The following is a 26080-nucleotide window of genomic DNA, read 5'->3' as shown; positions in this document are numbered from 1 at the left end:
AGCCTCTCCTCCTCTTTCTTATTGGACTGATAGTCCTAAATGGAAGAGGCTAGGTGTAGCGTATACTCTGTGGATTGCATTACTGTCACATTTGTCTTGCTTGAAGAATAAAATACAAAAGCCCACATATGTCACCACACGAGCTGTGTTTGTGCCTCCTGTCATTTATGTAAGATGGTTGAAAAGATGGAGGCAGCAGGCAATGCTGTGGAATGACTCATTTTACGATGTATTCTCGTATGATTCTTACAACTGACCTCCGGAAGGTTGCAGCACCGGTAGGTGCTGCGAAATAACACCACTTTCAAACGCCTGCTCCTGTCTCCTTCGGGAAAAGAATGCTTTCATACATGCGGCTCGCAGCATATGTGAATAATTCAATTAAGGGAAGGCTTCGTAATGGTACACAGGGGCCTTGTGACTGTGATTTTTGCTCAAGGTATGTCCCAAAACAGCAAAAACTGCAGGAGTTAACTGCTAGCTGAGTTTGAACCCAAAGCTTTAGGAAATATTCCATCAGTGTGTCTGATGTGTGTTTAAAGTATGGATTACAGTTGACAGCCAACGATAGGAGGAAGAATTTACGGGAACTCAAAAGACCCGAAGGAGGCTTCAGAGTTTCCAGAGTACCGGTAATCTTTGTCATTGGAGCTCTTATTGGAGCTGAAGGGGAAACAGCCCAGGGCCATTTGGATGCATCCTGCTTCGGAATTTAAATACCTGTGAGAATGTTTGCATTGGGGATGCTTTGATTCTTCCGCTTCATGTCAATCCACCTCACAACGCCGCGTTTCATTCAGTACAGCCGAGGAGTTATTTTGGGTGCGAAACGGACTACATTGTGTTCTATTTTTCCCGTTTACACCAGCACTAGTCTTTGTCACGTCAAGGATTTCAGACGCCAATACAACAGGATTACGCACCAAAAGCCTCAAGCGTTTTGCGATGAGCAATGACACACTGACTGTGCGAGAGATCAAAACATTTAATAGACACCATCGCAGGGGACATGCACTTGCAGCACTTCAACAGTGCACTTTTCTCACGGAGCCTCTCCTTTTGGAAACACATAAAAACTAAATAATTTAAAACAAATACATTAAAAACACTGCTTAACACACGTCCGTTTATACGGCTAGGTAAAATAACAGAAATTAGTATTTGACACAGCAAATCATAGGAAACGCATTACACTGAGACTGTGCTTGTTTGAAAGTGAGCGGCTAAGATGCGAAGTGACAACGTCCCTGACAAAATGTCACCGGAGGAGGAAGGTCAGAAAGAACGAGAGGAGGGAAATTGCATCCATCCGCCTTAAGTGCAGGGACGTTGCAGATGTGCTCGCGGACGTCAGTTTGAGCGTTAAGCGTAGAAGGTTTCTACTTTGACTGCCTGACAGAACATCGTCATGGAGAACACCAGGCCCAGGATCTGGAAAACATCAAATATTCAAGATTCATATTCATTTTAAATGAGGATGAATCAATTCATACATGCTCAATTGCCACGTCATCTAAGTCCAGTATTTGAAGAGCTGTATCGAAGATTCAGTCTTTAACAATGGACAATTGTAAGTTCAACTGTTCGATCTACATTATCATCACCATCATCAACGTTATCATTAGGAATAGATGGATTATTATCCCGATTGATTACTGGCACCATTGTTTGTCAATACACTGAATATCAGCATCTTTTTTTTTTTTTTTTTAATCTGAAGGCCGAAAAGAGATTAGTTTGAAATGGGGTAACTGCAACAACTTTTTTTTATTGATGTATCGATTTACAGATCCATCTATTATCTGATCATCTTATCCTCACGAGGATCACGGGCGTGCTGGAGCCTCTCGCACCCTGAACTAGTTGCCATCCAATCGCAGGGCACACATAGACGAGCAACCATCCGTGCTCACACTTACACCTCGGGACAATTTAGAGTGTTTCATTAACTTGCCATGCATGTTTTGGGGATGTGGGAGGAAACCGAAGTGCCTGGAAAAAAAAACATGCAAACACGGGGAGAACATGTGAACTCCACACATCAAGGCTGACGCCCACATTCGAACCCTGGACCTCTGTGCTGTGAGGCGGACATGCGCACCAGTCATCACCGTGCCACCCATGTATCTATTGATTTACTGATTTATTTATCTAAATTTTCACTTAGCTATAAGAGAGGAGGGTGACGCGGTGGTTAGGGCGACAGGGTGGGCGACTGGTTAGCACGTCCGCCCCATCGTGCAGAGGTGCAGGGTTTGAGTCCGGCTCCGGCTTTCCTGTGTGACGTTTGCATGTTCTCCCCATGCCTGCGTGGGTTTTCTCTGGATACTCTGGTTTCTTCCCACATTCCAAACCCATGCATGGTAGGTTGACTGAAGGCTCCAAATTGTCCCTCGGTGTGATTTTGAGCACAAATGGTTGTTTGTCTATGGGTGTCCTGCGATTGGTTGGCAACCGGTTCAGGGTGTCCCCCGCCTACTGCCTGAAGACAGCTGGGATAGGCTCCAGCACGCCCTTCGTGATGATAAGATGATCAGATAATGGATGGATGGATATAAGAGATGATGATAATGACACTGTGAGCTCCCTGCACTTTTTGAACAAAGCTGTTTATTCCCGAAATGTCTCCAATTAAAAGAAAAACCATAGACATTTGAAAAATTATTTCAACAAATTTACTGGCGTTTTAACAAAGTAATTTTGCCTGCAACCCCTTTGCACCTTCGAAAAAATTGAATCTGTGTATCAAATGCTGTGTCCGGTGAGTCATGGCTCACACATCCCAGCAACAGAAGATTGTGGGTGAAATACGTCATTCTTTACATAAAAGTCGGATTGAGATGAGCTCGAGCTAAGCACCAGCGGTTTTATTCGTGTGGTCTACACATCTAAAAGAGAGTAACACCATGCAAGTACACAAGTTCATCACCATCATTTAACACGAGAGGAAGTAAAGGGTACACAAGCGTGTCGTAATAAATGACATTTCGGATGATTTATGATTCGGAGGTCCAGCAGGTTGCCGGTTAAACTGTAGGTTCAGCCATTTCGTCTCCCGCTCTCGATGTTCACATGGTAAAGTGTCCTTGAGCAACACACTGCAAGGATCTGCGATTCTCCCACTGCTTAGCTCAGTGACAAGTGCTCACCCACTCCTTCTGGTTTCTGTTCGTTTTTTTTTTCCTTTTCCTTTTTTTCTACTGCTGATCCTGCTCAGCTGGGCCCATTCGCTGCTGACTTACACTCATAGGCGGGGCCCTTATAAAAATCTGAATTTGATATGAAATGTTATTATTGTGCAGAGGCAGGCACGAGCTCTGATGTCTTAATGACCCTTTTTTTTTTTTGAAGCAATTATTTTTGACATACTGTATATATATAGTAAAGCAATAAATAATAGAACAGGTAGAGTTGGAAGTATTACACAGAAAACATGTTGGTAAGAATCTGGATAAAGGTGCAGATACAGTATTTTCTTCCTCTCCGATATGCCATTTTTAAAAATGTTTTTTTATTTTAAATGTCTCAAGACAAAACAATGAGCTGTCCAATCAATCCTTGTCAAGATCGTAGTCGAAGAGAACTGCAAATGATAAATAAAGAAATGCTTGAGCAGTCGTGGGGACTCAGCGTTCAATTATACAGAGATTTACTAAAATTACACAGATTTTTGTAAATATTAGCCATCATTAATGAAACACTAAAATAAACGTGCTTTTCCGTGCATATTTTGCACTTTAAGAGAGTCGTAATAGAGATTTGTATTTGCATTTAAGCTCACTGAGCCGCGGCCGAGTTCGCATATTTCCCAACAAATAGTTACTCTGGGGAAAAAAAAGGTAATGCATCATTTTGCATGAGCCATAATTACATAGATGCTCAAACAGTGTTACGTTGATTACATCTACTTTCTGGTTCATTTGGCTGTATTAGAAGATTCAAAGCACCGCTGAGAGTCTAATGGCTGACTACAAATGAGCATGAAGCTGCCGCAGAAGAGGAGACACGTGACTGGTGCCTTCAAGAACAGTGTTTCACTTTTTCTGTTGTGCAGGCATGTCACGTAGCAATCGGCTGCAAAGCAGATAAAAGAGTTTTATGGAGTGTCAACCCCCTCCCCCTCCACCCCCACCCTTCATGTGGTCTTCAGTGCGAACGCACCAAAGAAGTCTGCGCTTTTGCTATTCACAGAAATCCTGCGGCAGCGCTTAATTCAAAGGACACTGTAAATGTTCGGTTTATCGAACCAAAAGTCATGAGTGTCTGCATACAAGTGGAAATATCAAAAAGAGACACACAAATCACGGGAGTCCCTTTAATTACCTGAGTAAGGGCTGTGCATAGAGCAAAGATCCACAGGGCCACCAGGTTCTCATTAAGCCAGTCCTTCACCCGCTCGTAGCACGGCTGTTGACACACGCACACGCACCAACAAAAAAAAGATTCATTTCATGTGAGTCTGTTAGGGGAGAACATGTCGACGACAGCCTAAGGATATCAGTTACTTCATGAATCAGTGTTGCAGTTCTCTTCTAATCTTAATTTTTAGTCTTCCCGAGACATTTTTCTATCGTTCAATGGCAATATTTTGGAGCAGGGTATTTTATTATGTTCCAGCCTAACCGTGCCCCAGTGCATAGAGCAAGGTCCATAAAGTGCAAAGTTGCAAAAGTTTGATGCGCCGACACATTTGGGATGAAGTCAAAACTAGATTGTGAGCCAGACCCTCTTTAAGGTCCAACGTCAATGACCACTGACATCATAAATGCTCTTCTGGATGAATGATGATGTGAAATATTCCCACAGAGACCCTCAAATATTGCGGAATAGTCAAAGGTGTCAATAGTCTTTTGCTGCCAATTTTACTTCCAGTATGGTTAGCTATTCTTGATGTAGTCGGTTCAACGTACTACATGTATGACTGAAATGTGACTTGCATTCCTGGAGATGCTTTGCCATTGCTGCCACCTTTATTTGCTGCTTCTTTGTGGGTCTCGTGGTTTTCACTTTTGCTTTAGTCATCAGCGAGTGAAAAAGCAAGTTCTAAAGGTGACAGACTTGGCCACTGAATCACAGTGTGTTTAAGGCAATTATCCATCGAACAATTTTCTTCCTTTCCTTCCTGAAACATTTATCTTCTTGCTGTGCTCTACAAGTTGACCTTTCTTTCACCGGTCCAAACAACCTGAGCTACGATTATCTGCACTAACTGCACAACTGTCACAGTATTGTATTCTACCACTGATCACTTGAGCACTGCTTGATACTTTGCACATTGTCCCGCCATCTGTCAGTGGGTGGTACTACTGCACGACGGCACCCTTACATTACGGAACGCCTTTCGATACTTAGTCATAGTTGCTTGTTACGGATAATACGAGTGCAGCCCGTGATAGCGGAGACAAATTCCTTTTGTGTTCTACATACTTGGCCAATAAAGATGATTCTGACTCTGGTTCTTTTTTTTCGAAAATTTTCACCATCTGCGTTATATTTCAAAATCCTTTTTGAAGTTCTGTTTGAGCTAAAATGATATCATTGAGGAAAACTGCAGCAGTGCCCTTTTGGTCAGAGATGGACGGGCGTGACAAAAAGGAGTGGAGGTGTCAAAGAAAAGGTGAATGCAAGATTACAAGTGATGGTGGAATGATTTGCAAGAAAGGCTGGGTGGCAAATGTTTGCCCCAGGCAACATTTAGACATTGAGCTCTGGGTCGGCTTTTGATCCGTGCACTTACTTTGGAACAGAGTGAAGAATGGGTGAAGCGACTTCGACCATACAGCGCCGGCATTCTCGCTCAATAATTAATTTCTACAGACACAGATAGGTGACTGTACTATTTATAGCTGTTTAGCTCCTTCGGGTGGGGGGTCTTAGGCACTGGGACCAAGCACGACGTTTTCATCAGCTGTGGAACTCGTCGGCCTCATTACGGACCTAATGAGTACAGTACTAATGATCGGGAGTACAGGGGACTGACGGAGGACTTCGTGGACTGGTGCCTGCAGAACCACCTCCGGATCAACCCCAGGAAAACTATGGAGCTGGTTGTGGATTCCTGCAGGAAACTGTCTTCACCTGCACCGATGAACATCCAGGGTACGGACATAGAGAGGGTGACCTCCTATAAGTATCTGGGTGTTCTTCTCAACAATAAACTAGATTGGTCTAACAACACGGACGCTCTGATCAGGAAGGGATAGAGCCGACTCTTCCTGCTCAGAAAACGGAGGTCTTTTGGAGTTCGGGGGTCACTCCTTAAAACCTTCTACGACTGTGATGGCCTCAGCCATTCATTATGGCATAGTCGGCTGGTCAGGCAGCATCTCAGCTTGGGACAGACAGAGACTGGACTGACTGGTCAGGAGGGCCAGCTCTGTCCTGGGCAGCTCCCTGGACACTCTGGAGGAGGTCGGCATCAGGAGGATGCTAGCCAATCTAAAAGCTATGATGGACAGACCCTCCCACCCTGACAGCACTGGGCAGCTCCTTCAGCCAGAGACTGATACTCCGGCACTGCAAGAAGGAGAGGCCGTTCGTTCCTGCCTACTGCTCTCAGGCTATTGAATAGACAGACCTGAAAACCTGGACTCACCCCACTCACCCATTTTTCTTGTATTTATATTTTATAATTTATATTTATTTACATACTTTTGTTCTTCTACTTCTCCCTTTCATAATTTTGCTGCTGTAAATTGGGAATTTCTCCATTGTGAGACAAATAAAGGTTTTCTTATCTTAACTTATATCATCCAAATATGAATTAGCTGAATCAGAGCCACATAAACCAAAGTCACAATTTGTTTTGCAGTTGCCTGAAACAACAGGAACCAAAAAATATATACCGTACTTTATATTTCGCAGCACAAGGTACATTCATTCTCAGCAGGATCAATATGGAAAGTAATGCAGTGAGCCTGCTCCAGTGTTATTCATCAAACAGAACCCGGGTGGACCTCAGTGGTGTATCTGAAAATATATAAATCATGTTAGGGAAGTCAGAGCTGATTTGCGAGCTCAAGACGTCACATTTTCTCCAAGCCAAATGACACAACTGATATGTGTGAAGAATTAGCAAAGAAGTGGAGTACTGAGAGGATGAGGAGAGGAGACGAGAATAAAAAGAGATGCGACCTGAGGCGAAAATAGAGCCAGCAAATACCAAACAAGTCGCATATGACACCATGTATGCCAGGTTTGACAATAAAAAAAGGCGAGAAAGATAGATATGTGTTGCCAATCCATCCTCCATCTATCCATTTTCTGAACCTCTTATCCTCACTAGGGTTGCAGACAGAAATATAGAGACGGGAATGGTGTGCAGCAAGTCAGGGTTAATTAAGGATAAAGATGCAAATGTCTTGACTGTTGGGAGTTGATGTATGAGTAAAATGAAAGAGAAGGAAGAATAGAAGAGTCAATTGTGCTGGACTAGGAAGTAGCATTGACCTGTAAGGGGGAAGTTAGAAAGTCACTAAAGAGGATAAAAAAATAAAAAGGCAGTTGGTGCTGATGATATGCCTGTGGAGGTATGGAAGTATCAAGGAGAGGTGGCTCTCTGACCAGGTTGTTCATAGAATTCTCATAGGTGAAAAGATGCCTGAGCAAAGGAGGATTGCCCATTTTTAAGAACAAGGTTAATGTGCAGAGTTGTTCTAAGAGTATAGAACTAGTAAACGGTTATAAAATTATAGAGGAATGAAGTTGATGAACCACAAAATTAAGTTGTGGGAAAGAATCGTCGAAGCTTGACTCAGGACAGAAGTGGATATTTGTGAAAACCGTATGGTTTCAGGATAAGTACAGCAGATACATAATTTGCCTTGGGGCTGTTAATAGAGAAGTACACCAAAGGTCAGAGGGAGCTGCATTGCGTCTTTGTCGATTTCGAGAAAGCATATGACAGGGTAACCAGACAAGAACTGTGCTGTTGCATGAGTAAATCTGAAGTGGCAGAGACATATTTTGAATAGTACAGGACATGTATAAGGGTAGCAGAACAGTGGTGAGGTGTGCTTTGGATGTGACAGAAGAATTTAAGGTGGAGGTGGAAGTGCATCAGGGGTCCGCTCTCAGCTCCTTTCTCTTTGCAATAGTGATGGCTGGCAGATGAGTTCAGGCTGGAATCACTGTGTACCATGATGTTTGCAGATGACATTTAGATCCATATTAAAAAAGCAGGAAACAGGTGGGGGTACATTTAGAGAAGTGGAGGCATGCACCGGAAAGGAGCGGAACAAAGAAAGGAGCGAGCCAGAGGAGGAAGAGTGGAACTATAGCGAGAAAAGATAGCGAAGGTGGAGGACTTTAAGTACTTGGGGTCAACACTCCAGAGCAACGTTGAGTGGAGTAAAGGATGTGAAGAAACAGACCCAAGCAGGTTGGAAGAAAGCGTTTGGAGTGTTATGTGATAGAACAGTCTCTGCTCGGATGCAGGGGAAGGTCTGTGACGGTGGCCATGTTGTACTGATTACAAACAGTGGCACTTAAGTTATGACAGGAAGCAGAACTGGAGATGGAGGAACTGAAGAGATCTAATGGAAGACCTGAGAGAAGGTTGATAGATGTAGTGAGGGAAGACATAAAGGTTGTCGGTGTAAGAGAGGAGGACACAGAAGATCGCCTTCGATGGAGAAGGATGACACGCTTTGGCGAACCTAACGGGACACGCCAAAAGGTAAAGAAGAATCGTTTTGTGGTCGAGTAGTTTGTGGTGATTACCAGATGATAAACATTAGCCATTAGTGCAGGTGCTTCGCACTGCTGCTATTAGTATCTGCAATTTTGTGCTATTGAGCATTTCTTTAATAATTTCTGTTCCCTTTCCATTCCCACCTTGATGTATCAATGATTGTAGTGCATTCAAATTCTAAGATGCAACCTTCCCAGTCATAAAATAGTACAACTGTATCTGAGCAGCACTGTTGTTAGCAACTTTGCTACACAGAGCTGTAAAGATGGAGAGTGACTTGGCTTTATGCGTCTGAAATATTAATATTTCACATTTTCAGCCATAGCATGAATTAAGTTTATCACAGTGTCACTGTATTTATTTGGAGGACAAATTAATCACATTTTTCCATGAGTTCATTCACTCCTTTGATGATTATATTCATTGCAAATTTCATATGATCTCATGGCTTCCTCTACTTGTTTGTTTACCGGTACCTACAATTTTAGCATCTTCGCAACATGTGATAGCCTGATGGTGGTACCCATAAAAATATGCAGTCAATCATCTTAACATGGTGAAAATGGACCATTTGGGCATTGTGCAATGTCTATTTTGTTGTTGAAGCCAATGAGGACCAGGCTTGCTGGAATTTTACAAGAATAGAACATTATTTTAGAAATCTGTCCATAAGAGAACACAGTATTCCAGGTGGTAAATTTGGGATGCTAAAACTACACAACAATTCACCAAAATGGAGGTGTGATGTTAAAAAAACAACTAGGGAAGGGAAAGGACATATTGAAGATGTTAGCATGGTTGTTCAGGCTTAATTTTTTTCCATTCCTGTTTACAAAGCTGGAGACAGGCCACTGGGTTTCCCACTTAGCTCATGACTGAAAGAATGGCGCTAATGCCACTAAGTGACAAGTTAATAGGAAGTGCAAACAACCGGGCAATTTTACAAAGCAGTGCAATAGAGTGCAGGGGTGAAGAACATCTCGCAGGGATGTGGTGTTTGTTCTGAATGAATATTTGATACGAGCTGTTCTTACATATCTTTCTGCGGCTTTAATTGCCTTGAGTAAAAACCTGCTGCATCATGCAACATAGACTGGAGATACTAATTGTATTTTTAGGTGCTGTAGCCATTAACTAGAAGCACACAGCAGCATTAAATCATCCACAACACTCTAAAAGGGTCAAGTATGGATTTTCCATTTAGACTACATCAACAACCTATGCTGGGTTATCTATCATAAATTCAAGTCATGCAATTAAAAAAAAAAAAGAGGACAGAATCAATGCATTTCCATTCATGATCATCATGATTTTGGTAAAACTGACAGATAGCGAACTACTGGACCCATGCTGCTGCCACATCAGAATTTCAGATGCTGTAATCCCCAAAAAACTCTCTCTCTCTATATATATATACCTGTATGTATATATATATATATATATATATACACACACACACACACACACACACACACGGTGAGTGTGTGTGAGAGAGAGAGAAACTGTCTCGCTGCAGTGTTCAGGAAGTGAACCTCTCAATCGGTTGGCAACTCTGTATATAAATAGATAGATATAGTTACCGGTATTTGTTTATTTCTACATAATACAGCTGCGAATGATCATAACTGACTCACTGATTAATCATATGAAAATTATTCAGAGGTTGCAGTGGTGAGGGCACAGTCAAAACTCAAACACTTGGTTACGTGATTGTTGCACGACCCCTCCCTGTTACTTGCAGTAGCCCAGGGCGAACAATTTTTGTAAAACAAAAAAAACAAACATTTTGACACAAATGTGTCGAGTTGTATTTAAATGCTGAAAAATTGAATTCTCCATCGGCATTAAACAACGGACTTCAACGGTTCAATTCCCTGGATTCTTAAAAAAGTACAGTATCTCCTGCTGACCGTTTGTGTGGGACCGTTTGAAAAAGAATCCGCGACACAACGATCCAACCGTCTCACTTTTGGGATAAAGGCAGACAACTCCGTGGATCGTTGCCAGTCAATCGCAGCATACATGTGGAGACCATTCAACCATTCACACCATCACCGAGTGGGAGCTGAACCCACACTGCTCGTAGAAAAGTTCGGTGAGCGTATTCGCAGCCCAACTTGTAAGCCGTTGACTAACTTTTCTGCAATTCGGATAAAATTGAATGGAGTGGGGGGGGGGGGGGGGGTAGAACTGATGAAAGGCCTGCATCTTAACTTTCACATTTGCATATTTAAACCTTGCTTGCGTTTTCCACGATAGGGTTTTGTGAACCCAAAATGAAATCCACTTCCTACATTGCTATCTGGAGAAACAGCTCTTCTCTGAGATGTTTTTATTGTTTGGGGATCAAAGCTGGAATGAAAAGACTGAGAAGAAACACTCCGGTTGCATTGTCATGCCAGTGCTTACCGCGGTCCACCATGTTCCCGGGTTGTCCAGGCCGCAGTTGTCGCTATACTCCAGGCAGCAGGAGTCCGGCACACGAGAAGCATTGTAGACTTCAAACCAGTCCGTGTGGTTGGTCACTCCGCAGCAGCGGAACTGCAGACAAGGGAGTGTTTGTCAGTTTGTCACAATCACAGTGAGAGCACAGCTCATTGACTGGCTCTGAATAAGATCCGTTAATTGCCCCCCGCCCCCCAGTTCAAATGAGCCACTTTTCTTTCGCGCACATCTCTTTTGCTTCAAAAATTATTTCTAAACCCACTTAATTCATCACCTCTTTTTCTTCTCCCTTTGTGCTGCTACATGATCTGACAAGGTTTCACGTTTGCAATTATACACAAATGAGTGCATTTCATGAAAAGAATCAGATCGACACGTTGCGCTCTCTGTGGACTGTAATCCAGCTAACGAATTGCAGTGTCTCTGGCTCACCCATAAAACAATGACTGAAGAATGGATTTTCATCAAGAAAAAAAAGAAATTAAAACTATAGCGCACACAGTCCGACTAAATAATGGATGGATGGATGACCGAGTCTTTACAAGGGCTGTTTCTATCACATTTTTAGATTACCGTATTTTCACGACTATAAGGCGCCATTAAAAGTCTTAAATTTTCTCCAAAATGGACAGGACGCCTTATGATGCGGAGCGTCTTGTGTATGCGCTGAGTTCCAAAACCTGACTGACAGCCGACACGCTGTTTATATAGAGAAAAGGCGGAAGTGACTGTGGACAGGCATGCGGCAAAGAAGTTGGCCAATCAGTGAAGGGTGGGCGTGTATATATACATATATGGAGAAAGAGAGAGAGAGAAAAGGCAGACGTGAGTGATGACAGGCATGCGGGGAAGAAGTCCGCCAATGAGTGAAGGGTGGGCGTGTAAGTGGACGCTAAAGGGACGCTACAAGCAGGTACCAACACCTGTATAGAGTGTGGCTATGTGCATTGTTGCAAAACAACTTCGGTTTTGGTTTCTAAGAACCCCCGAAAATAAATTCTACAAAGAGACACGCCTACGAAGCTCAGTTCAAACTTCAAGCCATCGGTTATGCTTTTGGCATGCGTGCCCATCTCACAGCAGCGGTGAAAAACCAAGTCAAGCAAATGAACTCTGAGCTTGCCGTTATTCCCGGAGGCTTGACTAAAGAACTCCAACCGCTGGACATCGGCATCAACCGGGCGTTCAAAGTAAAGTTGCGAGCGGCATGGGAACAATGAATGATCGATGGCAAACACAACTTTACAAAGAGTGAGAGGCAGCGCCGGGCGAGTTACGCCACAATTTGCGAATGGATTGTGGCTGCTTGGACGAACGTGTCTGCTTGCACTGTTGTTCGAGTTTTTGGCAAAGCCGGCATCGTTTCTGTGGAGCCACATGGCAATGAGAGTGACTGACAACGAGAGGGAACACGGCGTTTTTGATGGATTACCGGTACTTGCACAATTGTTCAATTCTGATACAGAGGATGAGGACTTTGATGGATTTCTGGGTGATGATTGATCGAAAAACGTGAGTACATTGTACAATGGCTAAATAAAATACAACGGAACTCAGTTTTGCTTCCGTTGCCTTTTTATAAAACGTGTTTTTAGCTTGTATCTGTATGTCTTGGCATGCTACCGTATGCTTCAAGCTAACGTGTTTTTAGCGTGCGCGCATGCATGCCGTATGTTTAAGCTGGCGTATGTTTTACCACTTTAAAATTGCGCCCAATAATACAGTGCGTTTTGTCTATGTGTAAAAGACAGAAATAGCACCCATTAATGAGACTGCGCCCAACCATACGGTGCGCCGAATGGTCGTGAAAATACGGTAGATTAGTCTATCGATTTTTAACTTGATTCAGCAAAGAATGCGGTGTGATTACGCTTTTTTCCCCCTGTTTATTGGTTTTTAACCGATTGTTAATTGGTACTGTTTAATGATGAAACGAACCCAAATAAACAACAGTTATCACACAAGAGGAAGTGATGTTGTACTCACCGATTTTGAAACAGAGAGCTCCTTCTTGGGTAGTGATCAATGCAAAGGGCAACAAGTTGGACTCACATTTCTAAGGTTACTCAGGTTCAATTAAATGCCAATTACAGGTTATTGATATGGCAAATAACAATTACACCGGCTAATTTTTTTTTTTTTTTTTACAAAATTTTGTAATCAGGAATTAAGTGAAATTTTCCAGCTGATTTTTTTTGGGGGGGGCGCTGATTCTGTATATGATATGTAATATACAGTAACATATTTAGTAATATTTATGAATAATCTCTCCCAAACATATCATAGCTATCAATTACAATACATGGTGAAATCCATATTGTGCAACGGCACTGTCAAAATTAAAAACAAAAATGAAAATATTTCAAAAACCTGAAGGGCTCGAAAAATGACTCGAGACAAATCATTTGGGACACCTAAAGCCTGCTCTGATACAAATTTGCTGTTGACCAGTGTTATTTTTGAAAATTATGATTCAGTTACTGATTTTGTCCTTAAATGGGGCAAAATGTTGATGATTATGTTATTTTTCTGTTGAGGTCACGTTTGGTTTTGCTCCCTCATGCTCCCTTTTTGTTGCCACCTGTTCTCGTCATCAGTGTCCCTTGTGATTAACCAATCAGCTCCCTCAACCCTTCGTGTCTTGTGCAGGTGTTTCTCGTTGTCTCGTCACTTTGCTTGTATTTATTTCCCAGAGTTCTGTCAGTCTCTAGGGGTGTTCTCACAGCACACATTGCATTGGTGCTGCACCGACGTATTTTGTTGTGATATATCTTACACCGGTGTAAATTATGTGGACCGTTCACACGTATGAAGCGGCTTTCTAAAGAGAAGCGTGTTAACCCTGGTACAGCCCCACTTGCGTTCACACGACAGTTTCTGCGGCCGTGCAATACGACATTGAGCAGGGCATGCGTATCGTGTACTTCCTTTTCCCCGCCTTGTTTGTGGCATATCGAAAAACCATGGTTTATACTTCTCCAAACAAATCAACGCTGTGGTCTATCAGACACCGTAAAAGGATAAGAGAGAGAAAAGAAGGATGATGAAAATACAACAGAACATGAAAGCAACGCATTCCACCCGTTTGTAATCAACTCTTCTCACATGTAGCGAGTCTACTCCTGTAGCGTTCACACGTCCCATTTTATATCGGTGCTGCATTTACTCAAGGGGGTAAATTTTTAAACCACCTCCTGAGCAGGGTTACATTTGCTCCGGTTTAAGCTATTTTCAGGGGCTACACCGGTATGACTTTGTACGTGTGAACGCTCTACGGGGGGCAGCCCCGGTGCTACACTGGAGTAAAAGTTACCATGTGAACACCCGTTTTGTTGGGTCATTGCGAGTTGTGAGGAGTGTGCGGTATGTGAGTATTTGTGTGCTCCGCTCCTGTCACGTCACGTTTTGTTTCATGTCACAGGTTTCTTTTGTTAATTTGGCTTACTTATGATTTCCAGGACTTTGAGTACTTCAAGTTAGTGTTTATCCAGTGTACTCTGTTTGCATTTTTGTTAAATACATCTTGGTCAGTTCCACCCTGCTCCTCCTTGCCTCTTGCCTGCTTTTTGGGGTCCGACAACGACCACCATGCAAAACGTGGCAGATTGCTATCCAAAGCAGACGCAAAAGATCATCATTCTGCTTTTATGAAGGACTACAAAAATAGGAGAATATTTACTTTTGAAAGCAGAGGATTTAGACAATGTCCGGTTAAATAATGGCTCTAAATGATGAGTTGAGTCTCAAAATATACTGTATGTTGAATAATTTTGATCACCGATTAATCGATGCATTTTGACACCTTTCATCTTTCCACATATCCAGTCTATTGTTTCTCATTTTGTGGAAGGAGATGCTTCAGTATTCAGTGAGTTAATACTATTCGGGATGAACTCTGCTCCAGGGACATCTTCCTTATTATCTATTCAGTGACTCAGCATGTGTGAAGGAGGCTTGGTGGAGAGAGCTGTGGGAAAACACGAGCTATTTTTTTTAATGGGCTTTAGCTCAACTAGACTCAGTTTTTATGGAGCTTCTTTACTTATGCACACACACATAACAACAAACATACACTTATGGGACAACAGTGAAGTGCGATCATGCTTGAACACGAACGGTGTCAAACTGCTCCGCTTAAGACAGACCAGTCCCACGCCATCACCCTGCATGCAGCTAAAACTGCACATTAACGCCCACGCAGGCTGACACACATTATTGCATATTTTATTTACCATTGTCAGCGTGGAGGCTTTTGATCATACACGAACACGTGACTGCTGTGTGGCTTAACGCAGACACATAAACAGGCCTGACCTGTCATCATGTCCTAATGGAACAAAACTGCTCGCTGGAACGCTCACTCGTGCATGTGAAAATAAACCCAAAGAGCACAGGAGGCTCCGATATGTCATTTAATGCCTCCTGAAGGCATTCAGTTGCTGCACTATCAGCTCCACGCATCCTCACCACATTATTCAAAAATTACAAATTGCTTCTCCTTTTTCCGTTGAAATTGAAAACAAATATTCGGGTAAAGCACATCAAAGTGAAAGCTGGCAACAAAGATTACCTCTCCGAGAGGATGATCCATTTATCTGTCAGCTTTTTCACCACAGCCTTTTAAAGTTGGGGAAACTCGGAGTGTGGCAGAGATATACGAGCTGTTTTTCTTTGCTGATATATTTTTTTCTTTTGAACGTTGGTAAGTAAAATCAACATGGACTGTAAAGTGACACATTCTGTTAACTTCAAAAATGATTACCGGTACAGACCAAGACCTGCAAATGACTGATAAAAAGCAAGACATGTGAACAACGTATTGGGTAACATGATGAATCTATTTCTGTCGGATCCAACTACTGGTCATCGTGTCTTACATCAGTTTGAACTATCATCCAGGCGTTAGTCAGACCCACGTTGCCCTCTGTGCCAAAAAGCTGGAGGCCCTTCTTCAAATCCCTCTGGGCGTAGTGGTCGATCTGAGAGAAACAAGAGGGAAAATAAACATTCGACAACTTGGCTGTGAGTTTACTCAGCAGTGCAATTCACGAGATTCATTTGACTACCTGCAAACATAGTGGAGGCAAGGTGAAATCAACAAGACATTTACAGCTTCTCAAATAAAACCATTCATGATCGATTGTCATCATCCAAGGCTGCCCTGACTGCTTGAAAGTTTAGATAATGTATTTTACTTTAGAAGTGGTTGATTTTAAGTGATTCGTTCACCAAAAAATAAAAATAAGAATAAAAAATTGTCTCGCTGAATACAGTAGATAGCTTGATGGATGAAATCATACAATTATTGGGCATCAACCACATTCTACCAGGAATTTTCAAAATATTGATTTTAAAATCAATTTCAAACATCATGTGAACTCAACATTTTCCAATCTGGCTATTTAAAGGAGGACATCATCCCGATTAAATGTTACAACTGGCAGAGTGGGGGGGGGGGGGGGGGGCTTCGTGCAACTTCAGTTCAAGGGATTTAAATGTATTTTCTATTTTCTTTTGTTTTATATATATTTCAGCCGGTCAAATAATTAAAAAAAATCCTATTTACTGTAAGAACTTAAGTCGGTATCCCTCAGAGCGGCAAAGGTTTATGAGTGTTTGTGAACGTAGTGAATGTTGATTTTTTTTTTTCAGGGTTTGGTCAATGTCGCAAATGGTCGTTTGCCAACAGTTTTTCTAGTCACAAGGAAATATTCTGATTTTTTTTCATGGAATAATTCACAAAAGGATCTGAACTTGCCAGAACGTATCAATCAATCAATTCAAATCTATTGTAAAGGAATGTGAAACTAATGTGACTGTTTTTAAAATTGGTAAGTTTCTTGGTGAATTAATGATTGCTTTTTACAAAGGTTATGATACCTGCCCACAGGAAGGAGTGTAAGATATGGTGAACTATTTATCGCTGTTTTTCCCAGTGGAAACTTATGCCAACGAAGAAAGATACATTGTATTTATTCGGGCCATGCACCATATTGCAGGTTGTAGGGTTAGAGGGCTATATAGGGTTATACACACACACACACACACACACACACACACACACAAAAGCCGACAGCAATGGACAGTTAGGGCTGCGGAAAAAACCCAAAACATTGACACTACCCTACCCACTCTCAAGGACTTGCATTCCGCAAGAACCAAGACAAGGGCAAGGAAAATCCTAATGGACCCCGCACACCCTGCCCACCACCTCTTCCAGCTACCCCTTCAGGTAAGAGCTATCGAACTATGCACACCAAATCCATCAGACATTCAAACAGCTTCTTCCCTAAACAGTGACTCAAATCTATCGTGGCTCTGCATTTTTGTGGACCAGCATTACCGCACTGATCATTGTTGCTCCAGCTCTCTACGTACATGTCGTTGATCAATATTACACAGCACCAGACACTTTAAAGCGCTCAAGGACTTTCTGCATAATGGCACACCTAAAGTTGTACTACAATTACCGTATTGGCACGAATATAAGACGGTGACTTTTGCATTGAAATAAGACTGAAAAAGTGGGGGTCGTCTTATATTCGGGGTCTGGACATTATACCCATTCATGACGCTAGATGGCGCCAGATATCATTGAAGTGAATGCTGAACTTGACTCCCCAGGCCAAAGTGAACCCCTGCCACGAAGAATAAAAATAAAAATAGCGATAGCACGAAGAAGAGAAAAATAGCGGTATAAAGGAAAAGAGAAGAAATATAAAGAGAAGAATATAATAATATAATATAAAAGATAACAGAAAATGGAGAAACGCAGTGACAATCTGGAGAAAAGTGGGTTGAAGATCAGCCAGGTTAACCGGCAGCTGAGGAGAAGTTATGATGTAATTTACATTAAAAAAACCAGAAGCCATTCATTTACGAATGTGATTGCACTTTAGATTTGAATGAGGCAAAATAACATAATAATATTTTCTCTCAAATATATTGTTATAATCATTTGTTTCAGATGTACTGTAATTATTTTCTGTCTAAAATTAATTTGGTGTTCAAAAAGTCTTTTTTCAAACTTGAGTCTTGAAAAAGAGGGGGTATAATCAGGGCCGTCTTATTTTCGGGCCAATACGGTAATGCTACTGGTCGATGGTGCAACGATTATTTGCACCAACTGCACAACCATCATAGGATTGTAAGTACGGCACCACTTTACCTCTGCTTGATGACTCTGCACATACTGTACTCGTACAGCTCTCAGTCGGTGGTACTACTGCACAATGGCACCCTTACATTACGGAAAGTCTTTCTATACTTATATGTCATGTCTTTGTTTGTCGTAGTTGCTTGTTATAGCAATATGGGGTAAGGTAGCCTATACCGCCAGTGACAAATTCCTTGTGTGTTTTACATACTTGGACAATAAAGATGACATATATGCTAAGCAGTCTATATGTTTTAAAACTGACCTTCAACAAGGGATGAATATTAATTGTTTATCTGACAGTTTTGACCCAGAGGAAAAGTTTGCCAGCTGAATGTTCTGGTTACCATAGTAACCAGCTGAGCCCGAGGCCACTGATTTACATCGCACTGTCATTTGGACATGGTCGAGAGGTGAGTTGAACCACTGTTCAAAACAGCCACACTGGGGGATTTATATGTGACAAAAAAATAAAAAAATAAAACATGGGTGATGCTGCTCTTTGACAGTTCCTACAAGAAACTCAACTGCAAGGAAAACTAATAAAATCCTTCAAAATCATATTCCCTCAGTTTTTAATAAGGTTGGAGAGGAAGGCAGTCCAGCATATTGATCCAAAATCCTCTCATAGGCATGAAATTACATTTAGAATAGGTGAAGGGCAACTGAGGCATTCATATTGTATTCTTGACCATCAAATTGTTTGAAAAAAAAAAAGAACATTTCATCATTCACATATTTGTTAGGGCACGGTGGAATAAATTTGCTGCACGAAAAGAAGATACATTGCATTGCATCACATATTCACCAAGAACAAACAACAAAGATTTCTGTAAGAAGCAAACATCTGACCACAGCCGATCTTCCAGCTTGCTCGTATTCCAGTAAAAGCACAATTGTTTAGTGTATTCCGTTGTCACAAAGACCCTATTATTGAAGCTCTCGAAGGTCTTAGCGAAGACGAAATAATGATTTTATCCTCGGGTGCTTTGACACTTGTGTCAAAAACAACGAAATATACTTCTTCCTCTAACGCAGAACTCACTGGAATATGAAAGAAACTCAGAACAGTGCCGCTTGTTTTGACAAGGATATGGTAAGATTTTGGGAGAGTTAACCCCCCCCCCCCCCCTCCCACCGCCCGAACACACACACACACACACACGCACATACACTACAATTTGGAGCCCTGCTGACAAACATGTCCACAATTCAGCTTTTGCAAAATGTATGGGCAGATTACTTTATTTTGTTTTTTTTTAATCGTGCTTGTTCTGCTAAGTGTCACTGGTGAGCTGGTGCCTATCCCAGCTGACTCTGGGCAAGTGGTGGGAGACACCTTGGACTAGTTGTCAGCCAATCACAGGGTACAAATCACATACAATTCCCACTCATATCCACACTAAGGGCAGTTCCGACTGTTCACTGAAGCTTACATGCGTGTTGCCGCAGTTCCTTGGAGAAGACCCACATAGGCATGGTGAGAGAACATGCAAACAAAAAAATAAAATATAAATATGCATGCTGTTGCTTTTTAATTATTTAAAAATAAATACCGTAAGTACAATTGGAGTATATTCCGATAACCAAGAATAGGTTTACGCTACATATGTATTCTTTGTACATAATTCGAATACATTCTAACGAGAACAAGCTTATAAAAATCCCAACGGAAGCAACAGAGCGAGTATAATGTGTCAACGACAAAGTGAGAAGATTTCTTCATAGTGTTTATCCGACCTCTCCTTCTTTGCATTATTGTTGTTTGTGTTTACCTGCCTTCACATCCTGCAGACGTGAATCAATAGAAGCAGACGTGCATGAATGTAATTCTGACATCCACCCACCGACGCAAGTATCTGGGTCATCCTGTGGTTTTTTTTTTACCCTTCTCACCTTGCGTAACAACTTCAGGAAGAGAGGATGGATTTTCAAGAATTTCGTCAGGCTAGTCAATAAGGCCTGGAGACATTCATGTGTTTCCACAGGTGCTGCCCTCCCTTCCCCGCACTCCTCCCTGAGCCCTGAATGCCATAACTCATTTTCTGTCACGGATGGAAATCATTCAAATGGTGCTCTGTGGTGACCCAAATTAAGAATAAGAATAAAACTATTGGAATTCAATCGATGTCACACAGTGAGTGTGACCGTGCACTCAAAACAATGGCCTACGCTTACAGGATGCTATTAAAAATACAGAAAATGTGTTACTGTGCAAAACATTAATTAAACATCATTTGGCTGAAACGCTCGGAAAGATGGAGTCGAAAGAGAATTCTGAATGAAAGGATGATGCAAAATCGCATTTCTTGCAACCTTAAAGAGCAATTGTTCTGGTTTCTAAATAGAGCCTCGCTAAATGCTGCTTCCTGACATCACAACAGCGGCTTGTGGCAGGCGGCATGTGACGCAAGAATCTAGCTCGAGCAGCTGTTACATGAGATTCAAGCCGACTGCAAAAGCCTGGAGTTTTGCAAATGACAAAAGAAAGATGCTTCTAAAGTGGGTCATTAGTCAAGAGTGACTCCTGTGAAAGTCAGCCAGGCAAGCAACAGCCGCGGTTTTACTTTTAGCTTGGTATTGACGTTGTCCCCGGAACTTCATTTGCCTTTGACTACACCAGACGAGTCCAAGATGGTGCATCAATTATTCACATGGTAAGACTACAAGCAGAGATGCGAGATGAGATGAGATGAGATGTATATGGCGGTGTGAGGACTGACACAAAGACGTGGCTTTGAGAAAGCGATGGAGAGGACAGAACGTTGGCGCAGTGAACCACATATAAGGGGGTGAAAGCATTTATGTTCCGGGTCAGACGAACGTCTATACAGGCAGAGCAGGACGCATAAACAAATGCTTTTGCAAATTCAAAGCACTTGGAATTTAAATTCATATAAAACAAATCCTATTGCACTTCATTGCTGTACATCAAAACCATAAAATGTAAAGGTTGTTATGTTTCTGTCTGGTTCCATTTGGTTTTGTTTCCTCATGTTCCCTTTTTGTCACCACCTGTTCTCGTTATCATGTGTTTTTAACCAATCAGCTCCCTCAACCCTTTGTGTCTTGTCCAGGTGTTTCTTGTTGTCTCGTCACTTTGCTTGTATTTAGTTCCCTGAGTTCTGTCAGTCTTTGTTGGGTCATTGTGAGCTGTGAGTTTCCGTGTGCTCCGCTCCGGTCACGTTTTGTTTTAATGTCACGGGTTTCTTTTGCTACTTTGGCTTCCTTGTGATTTCTAGGACTTTGTTTGAGTACTTCGGGTTCATGTTTTTCCATTGTGCTCCTGTTTGCATTTTTGTTAAATACACCTTGGTCAGTCCACCCTGCTCCTCCTTGCCTCTTGCCTGCTTTTTGTGGTCCTACAACTACCATCGCGTAAAACGTGACAAAGGCAATGTAAGAATGGAGTGTAAAAATTAAAACAACAAATTTATAGCTTCATCAAAGCAATGCATTTACTGTACATTGAAATGGTACTGTGTGTAAAAAAAGGACAGCCCAGGTGAAAGAGCATACTCCCACACAGAGTACAAAAGGACGAGAAAAATGTCTCACTTTAGAAGCTCACTGCAAAGGCCGACGAGCCATTCCGAGCCATCAATGGCAGACAGAGTGGCAGATAAAGGCACCCGTGAGCAAACATCAAAACGAGTGATAATTTACTTTGTTATAATATGCCAGACTGCATAAAAAAACAACAATGTTCCCTTTTCTTCAAAGGATTGAGAAACATTTGAACATGATTGATTGATGGCTTGAATTGCTATTTTGACATGTGGAGGTCATTGATAAATAACTATTATAAAATATGTTTTTTTCCAAGCGAAGAAAAATCACTCGATGCTCACGTGATGCGCTGCCCTGTTTCCTTCCTTCCTCACTCGGTGGTTTTGTCCATGCATATTGGTGAGACCTGTGTCCTGTGAATACTTTAATTACATCATTGGCCCAAGGGAACCTTCCCTTGACTACAAGCCCATTTGCAGTCAAAGTCAAACTTTTCAAGGGTATTTCATTTGAGTGCATGGCACCCCCCCCAGCTTGGGGTATGGGTGTAAATCACTGGAAGTGTTGCCGTACATTTCAAATAGGGGGAAGCCACTCCAGTAGAGAATCCACATTATAGTCTTCTCCTGCCTCAGGACAGATAAGTCAATACTGGGGAACTTCTACAGCTTCACTAAACTCAAGTACAAACCTTTTTAACACGGGACTTGTAGTCCGCAGAGATCCTCAGGTAATGACCAGGGTCTGAAATAAAAGGCTCGACTTCTAATTCGGTCCTGGAGCATGGCAATAACACACGTAAATGTCTACTATTGAACAACTCATCGAAGTCATTAGCTGGGCCAAATGAGTTACAATGCCTGCACATTTCTATTCGCTGTTTCTAATCAAGTCATGCTTGCCGGCCATGAAAGGAGACGATCAATGGTGTAAGGAAGATGAGGGAAGTGAAGGAGCGGAATCAAGGAGACGTTGCCCGAATATCATTCATTTGATTGATTGACCGACTTATTGAGCATATCGACACATTATAAAATGTGTAAAACAAAAGAAAGAAAGAATGAAAGAAACAAAAAAACTTAAAAATCTCATCATTTAATGGAGTTTACCTGTTCAAAGTGAGCAAGTGGAAAAACGTATTCTGTCCTACCTCTTGTTCTGATATCATGTTCATAAACTCGTAGATTATCCATATACATCAGTGGTCCTCAACTAGAAATGCTGTAGGTCCACTTTTTTTTTTTAATAAGACCAAGGTCCGGTCCCATGCACGGCGGTCATGGGGATCAGGGCTATATGCCCATTTAGTATGGTCAAGCCAAGCTTATGCAAATCAACACTTCTCACAACCAACCAATAATGGGGTGCATGAAAATAACAATTATTCACTTTGCCAGTACACAGCAAATATTGAGAGGTATTGTGTTGAGGCACAGGAACTCTTTTATTTTGTTAAATTGTGCCTGCTTAATAATAGAAATAGCCCTTTTAGGGAAATAAGTCATTTTTACTTTAACTTTGCTAAACAGTAGTTGTCTTTTTTTCCCTTAATTTAACAAAAACAAAACAAAATACTCATTTTACCAAAATAAATACTAAACATGAAAACAAAAATATCCTTTTCATTTGTACAATTCCCCTTTTCACATCCCCTCTGAAATCACTGAAAAATATATCAGAAGAGGAGTTAAGAACCATTTTAAATACTGACACAAGGGAGCACAGGAATGTGCAGTGCTGTTCTTCCACTGAAGGTGAATGCAATGTCTGAGGCATGCAAATATTATTTGAGGACGCCATTGTGATGTTCATTTACCATGTTGCGGTGTTCTGCTGTTAAACAGCTGCAAAGATCCCCGGGTAGACGGGAGCAAAACTGCACACAATCGAAACCTCCCGCGATTCGTCTTGTCTAATTGTCTGTGTGCGGCTCTCCTGGGCTGAAGCTGTGAGCACACTGTGGCGTCGCGCATGCGTCTGTTTCCTGACACAATCATCCATTTTGAATGCGTGTGTATTGGGATAGACGCGTGCTGACGCTTATGTATGGGCACACCTTAAGTTCAGAGGAGCCAATCAGCGCATCGTTATCGCCGACATGCCCTGCTCAGCCAGGGTCTCCAGTTAGTCAAACGTTATACACACACAGTCGCGCTGCTGCGGTCCTCTGCAATACATCTGTTAGTGCACGCAAAGAATACAACGGATAATTTTAACAAGCGATCGCGGTAATGCGCAAATTATAGTCCAAAAATATAAAATGTATAACGTAAAAATCACTTTATAATTTATTATTTTATACAAGTTGCAGAGGGTCCGGACAGAGGAGGTCGGCGGTCCGGTCGTGGATCGCGGTCCGCCAGTTGAGGAAGACTGATATACATTATAATATATCTCAAAATAAAAACAAAACACGCTCTTCGTAACACCCGCACAGATAATTTTATGTATAAGTGTATCGTGAATCCTGATTTTAAAAAAAACAACATTTTATCGAGAATTACGTCAATTTTCAGAGATCATAAAGGTTTACACAATAACCATAAAATGCATTAATGCAAGACAGCATCATTTTTAACATGCATATAAAACACATACAAACAACCGTTCGCGCTCACATTCACAGAAGTCCTCAGATAACCCATGATGCATGTTTTTGGAATGTGGGAATAAAGCAGAGTCCTCGGACAAAACCAGACAACCTTGGGGAATACAGGCTAACCCTGAACCTCTCAGTATTGAGGTTGATGTGCGAACCACACCACCACTGTGCTGAACGCTGGTGTTGGTTATTTGATATAAAATCCTTACTGTTCTAGCTTGATGCATTTTCTGTAGTCCCCTGCTGTTATTGTCGCGGCAGCCCAGACAATCCTTGAAGGATCTTGTAATATCGCAGATGTTCACCCAGGGCTAACATTTGACAACACAAGGTTGGAAATAGTTTTTCATCCTTTGCCTCAAAACCTTGTTGGATTTCAAGTACACGCCTTTCACCCCTTAACTGCTTAATTAAATCCATGCATCACGAAAAATCAGCAAAAAAAAAAAAAAAAAAAAAGATCCGCACCTTTGCCGGTTCATCCCAATCTGTTATCGGTTTTCCCACACAGTTCCCCAAAGGTGCTGGTAAAGCAACGCACTCATCATACATACAACTGAGCTCTTTGTGATGTCCTTAAGGAGCATGAATATTTTAATATTTTGAGGCCAGAAGCACAAGAGATATGACATTTCAGATTTTTGTTTTTTCACCAATTAATGTCAGAAAATGTTAAATTTTTTGGAAAAAGAGAGGCAATTGATTAGACGACAGTTCAGTTGCACCGATTGCAAGCCAGTCCCATACTTGGAGCTTGACTGTGTCACGTTCCGTATTTGACAGCAGGGGGCAGGCGTTCTTGCTTGCCGCCTGCACACCTGCCACCCATTTGTTGACGATTGCACCTGCTATATCTAGGTGCTCCGACAGTCAACTCACTGCCGGAGTATTCCACGCCGTGCCATTTGCTATCGTCTATTCCTTCTCGGTTAAAACTCTGACTTACATGACTATTTACTATTATTGCGTGCCTTGATATTCCTCTCGTGTTTGATTAGTATTTTACTTAAGAACTTTCTCCTTGCCGTTTTTGTTTCGCAAGCGTTTTCTGTTATTTCCTGGTCCTCTTTTTGACCAGCGTTTTCTGTTGCTTTGTTATTATTTCCTGGCCCTCTTTTTGACCAGCGTTTTTGTTGTCCGTTTAGACGGGGATTTTGTGTTACAATAAATGTCATTTTTTATGACAAAATTCCTTTTCTGTGTCTGCTGTTTCGGGGATCCACTTACCTCTAGTAGTTGTGCACGAAGCGATTATTCTGTCGCTTCGGGCTCAACGTGACAGACTGAGACCCAATTTAGGGCTACATCCTTTGAGCCTGCGTTTTAACGGCCAAAGCTACTCTGATACCATACAAAGAGTCCTTTAAGTCATTAAGTACAGCCAAAATATGGAGCTTTATATATATATATATATATATATACAGTATATATCATCTATGCTGCATGTCATACATAAAGCATATTTTACAATAAAGATGACCTTGACCTCCATATCTATATAAATAACAGCCATCTCGTTACCTCTGCGTCCTGCGTCCTAGATGCATAATTTTACCTCCAGATGCACAGTTCCAAATACTGTGCGTTTTGGGGACACAAGGAAATTTCTCAGTAAAGAAAGAAAAAAAACTACGGTAAATCTTTTTTTCCAGCAACGATCGCAGTTTGACAACGC

General features: G+C 41.8%; 1 protein-coding gene across 3 annotated transcripts in view; it reads right to left on the bottom strand.

The window, feature by feature from the left end:
* Positions 1-965: 965 nt before the first annotated feature.
* Positions 966-26080, bottom strand: part of tspan4a (tetraspanin 4a) — a 119114-nt gene continuing 93999 nt past the window's right edge. For all 3 annotated transcript variants that reach the window (XM_086106553.1, XM_086106552.1, XM_086106554.1), the window contains 4 exons: positions 16015-16116; positions 11102-11233; positions 4324-4407; positions 966-1431 (listed from right to left, as the gene is read on the bottom strand). In XM_086106553.1, coding sequence (XP_085962679.1) covers positions 1363-1431; positions 4324-4407; positions 11102-11233; positions 16015-16116 — 387 coding nt within the window. In that variant the 3' untranslated portion in view covers positions 966-1362. The remainder of the gene's footprint in view (positions 1432-4323; positions 4408-11101; positions 11234-16014; positions 16117-26080) is intronic.

This window comes from Hippocampus guttulatus, chromosome 3, assembly GCF_054856545.1.
Source record: "Hippocampus guttulatus isolate MCC_2025c chromosome 3, RoL_Hgut_1.0, whole genome shotgun sequence".
Taxonomy (NCBI): Eukaryota; Metazoa; Chordata; class Actinopteri; order Syngnathiformes; family Syngnathidae; genus Hippocampus; species Hippocampus guttulatus.
This window is presented reverse-complemented; position numbering and strand designations above follow the sequence as displayed.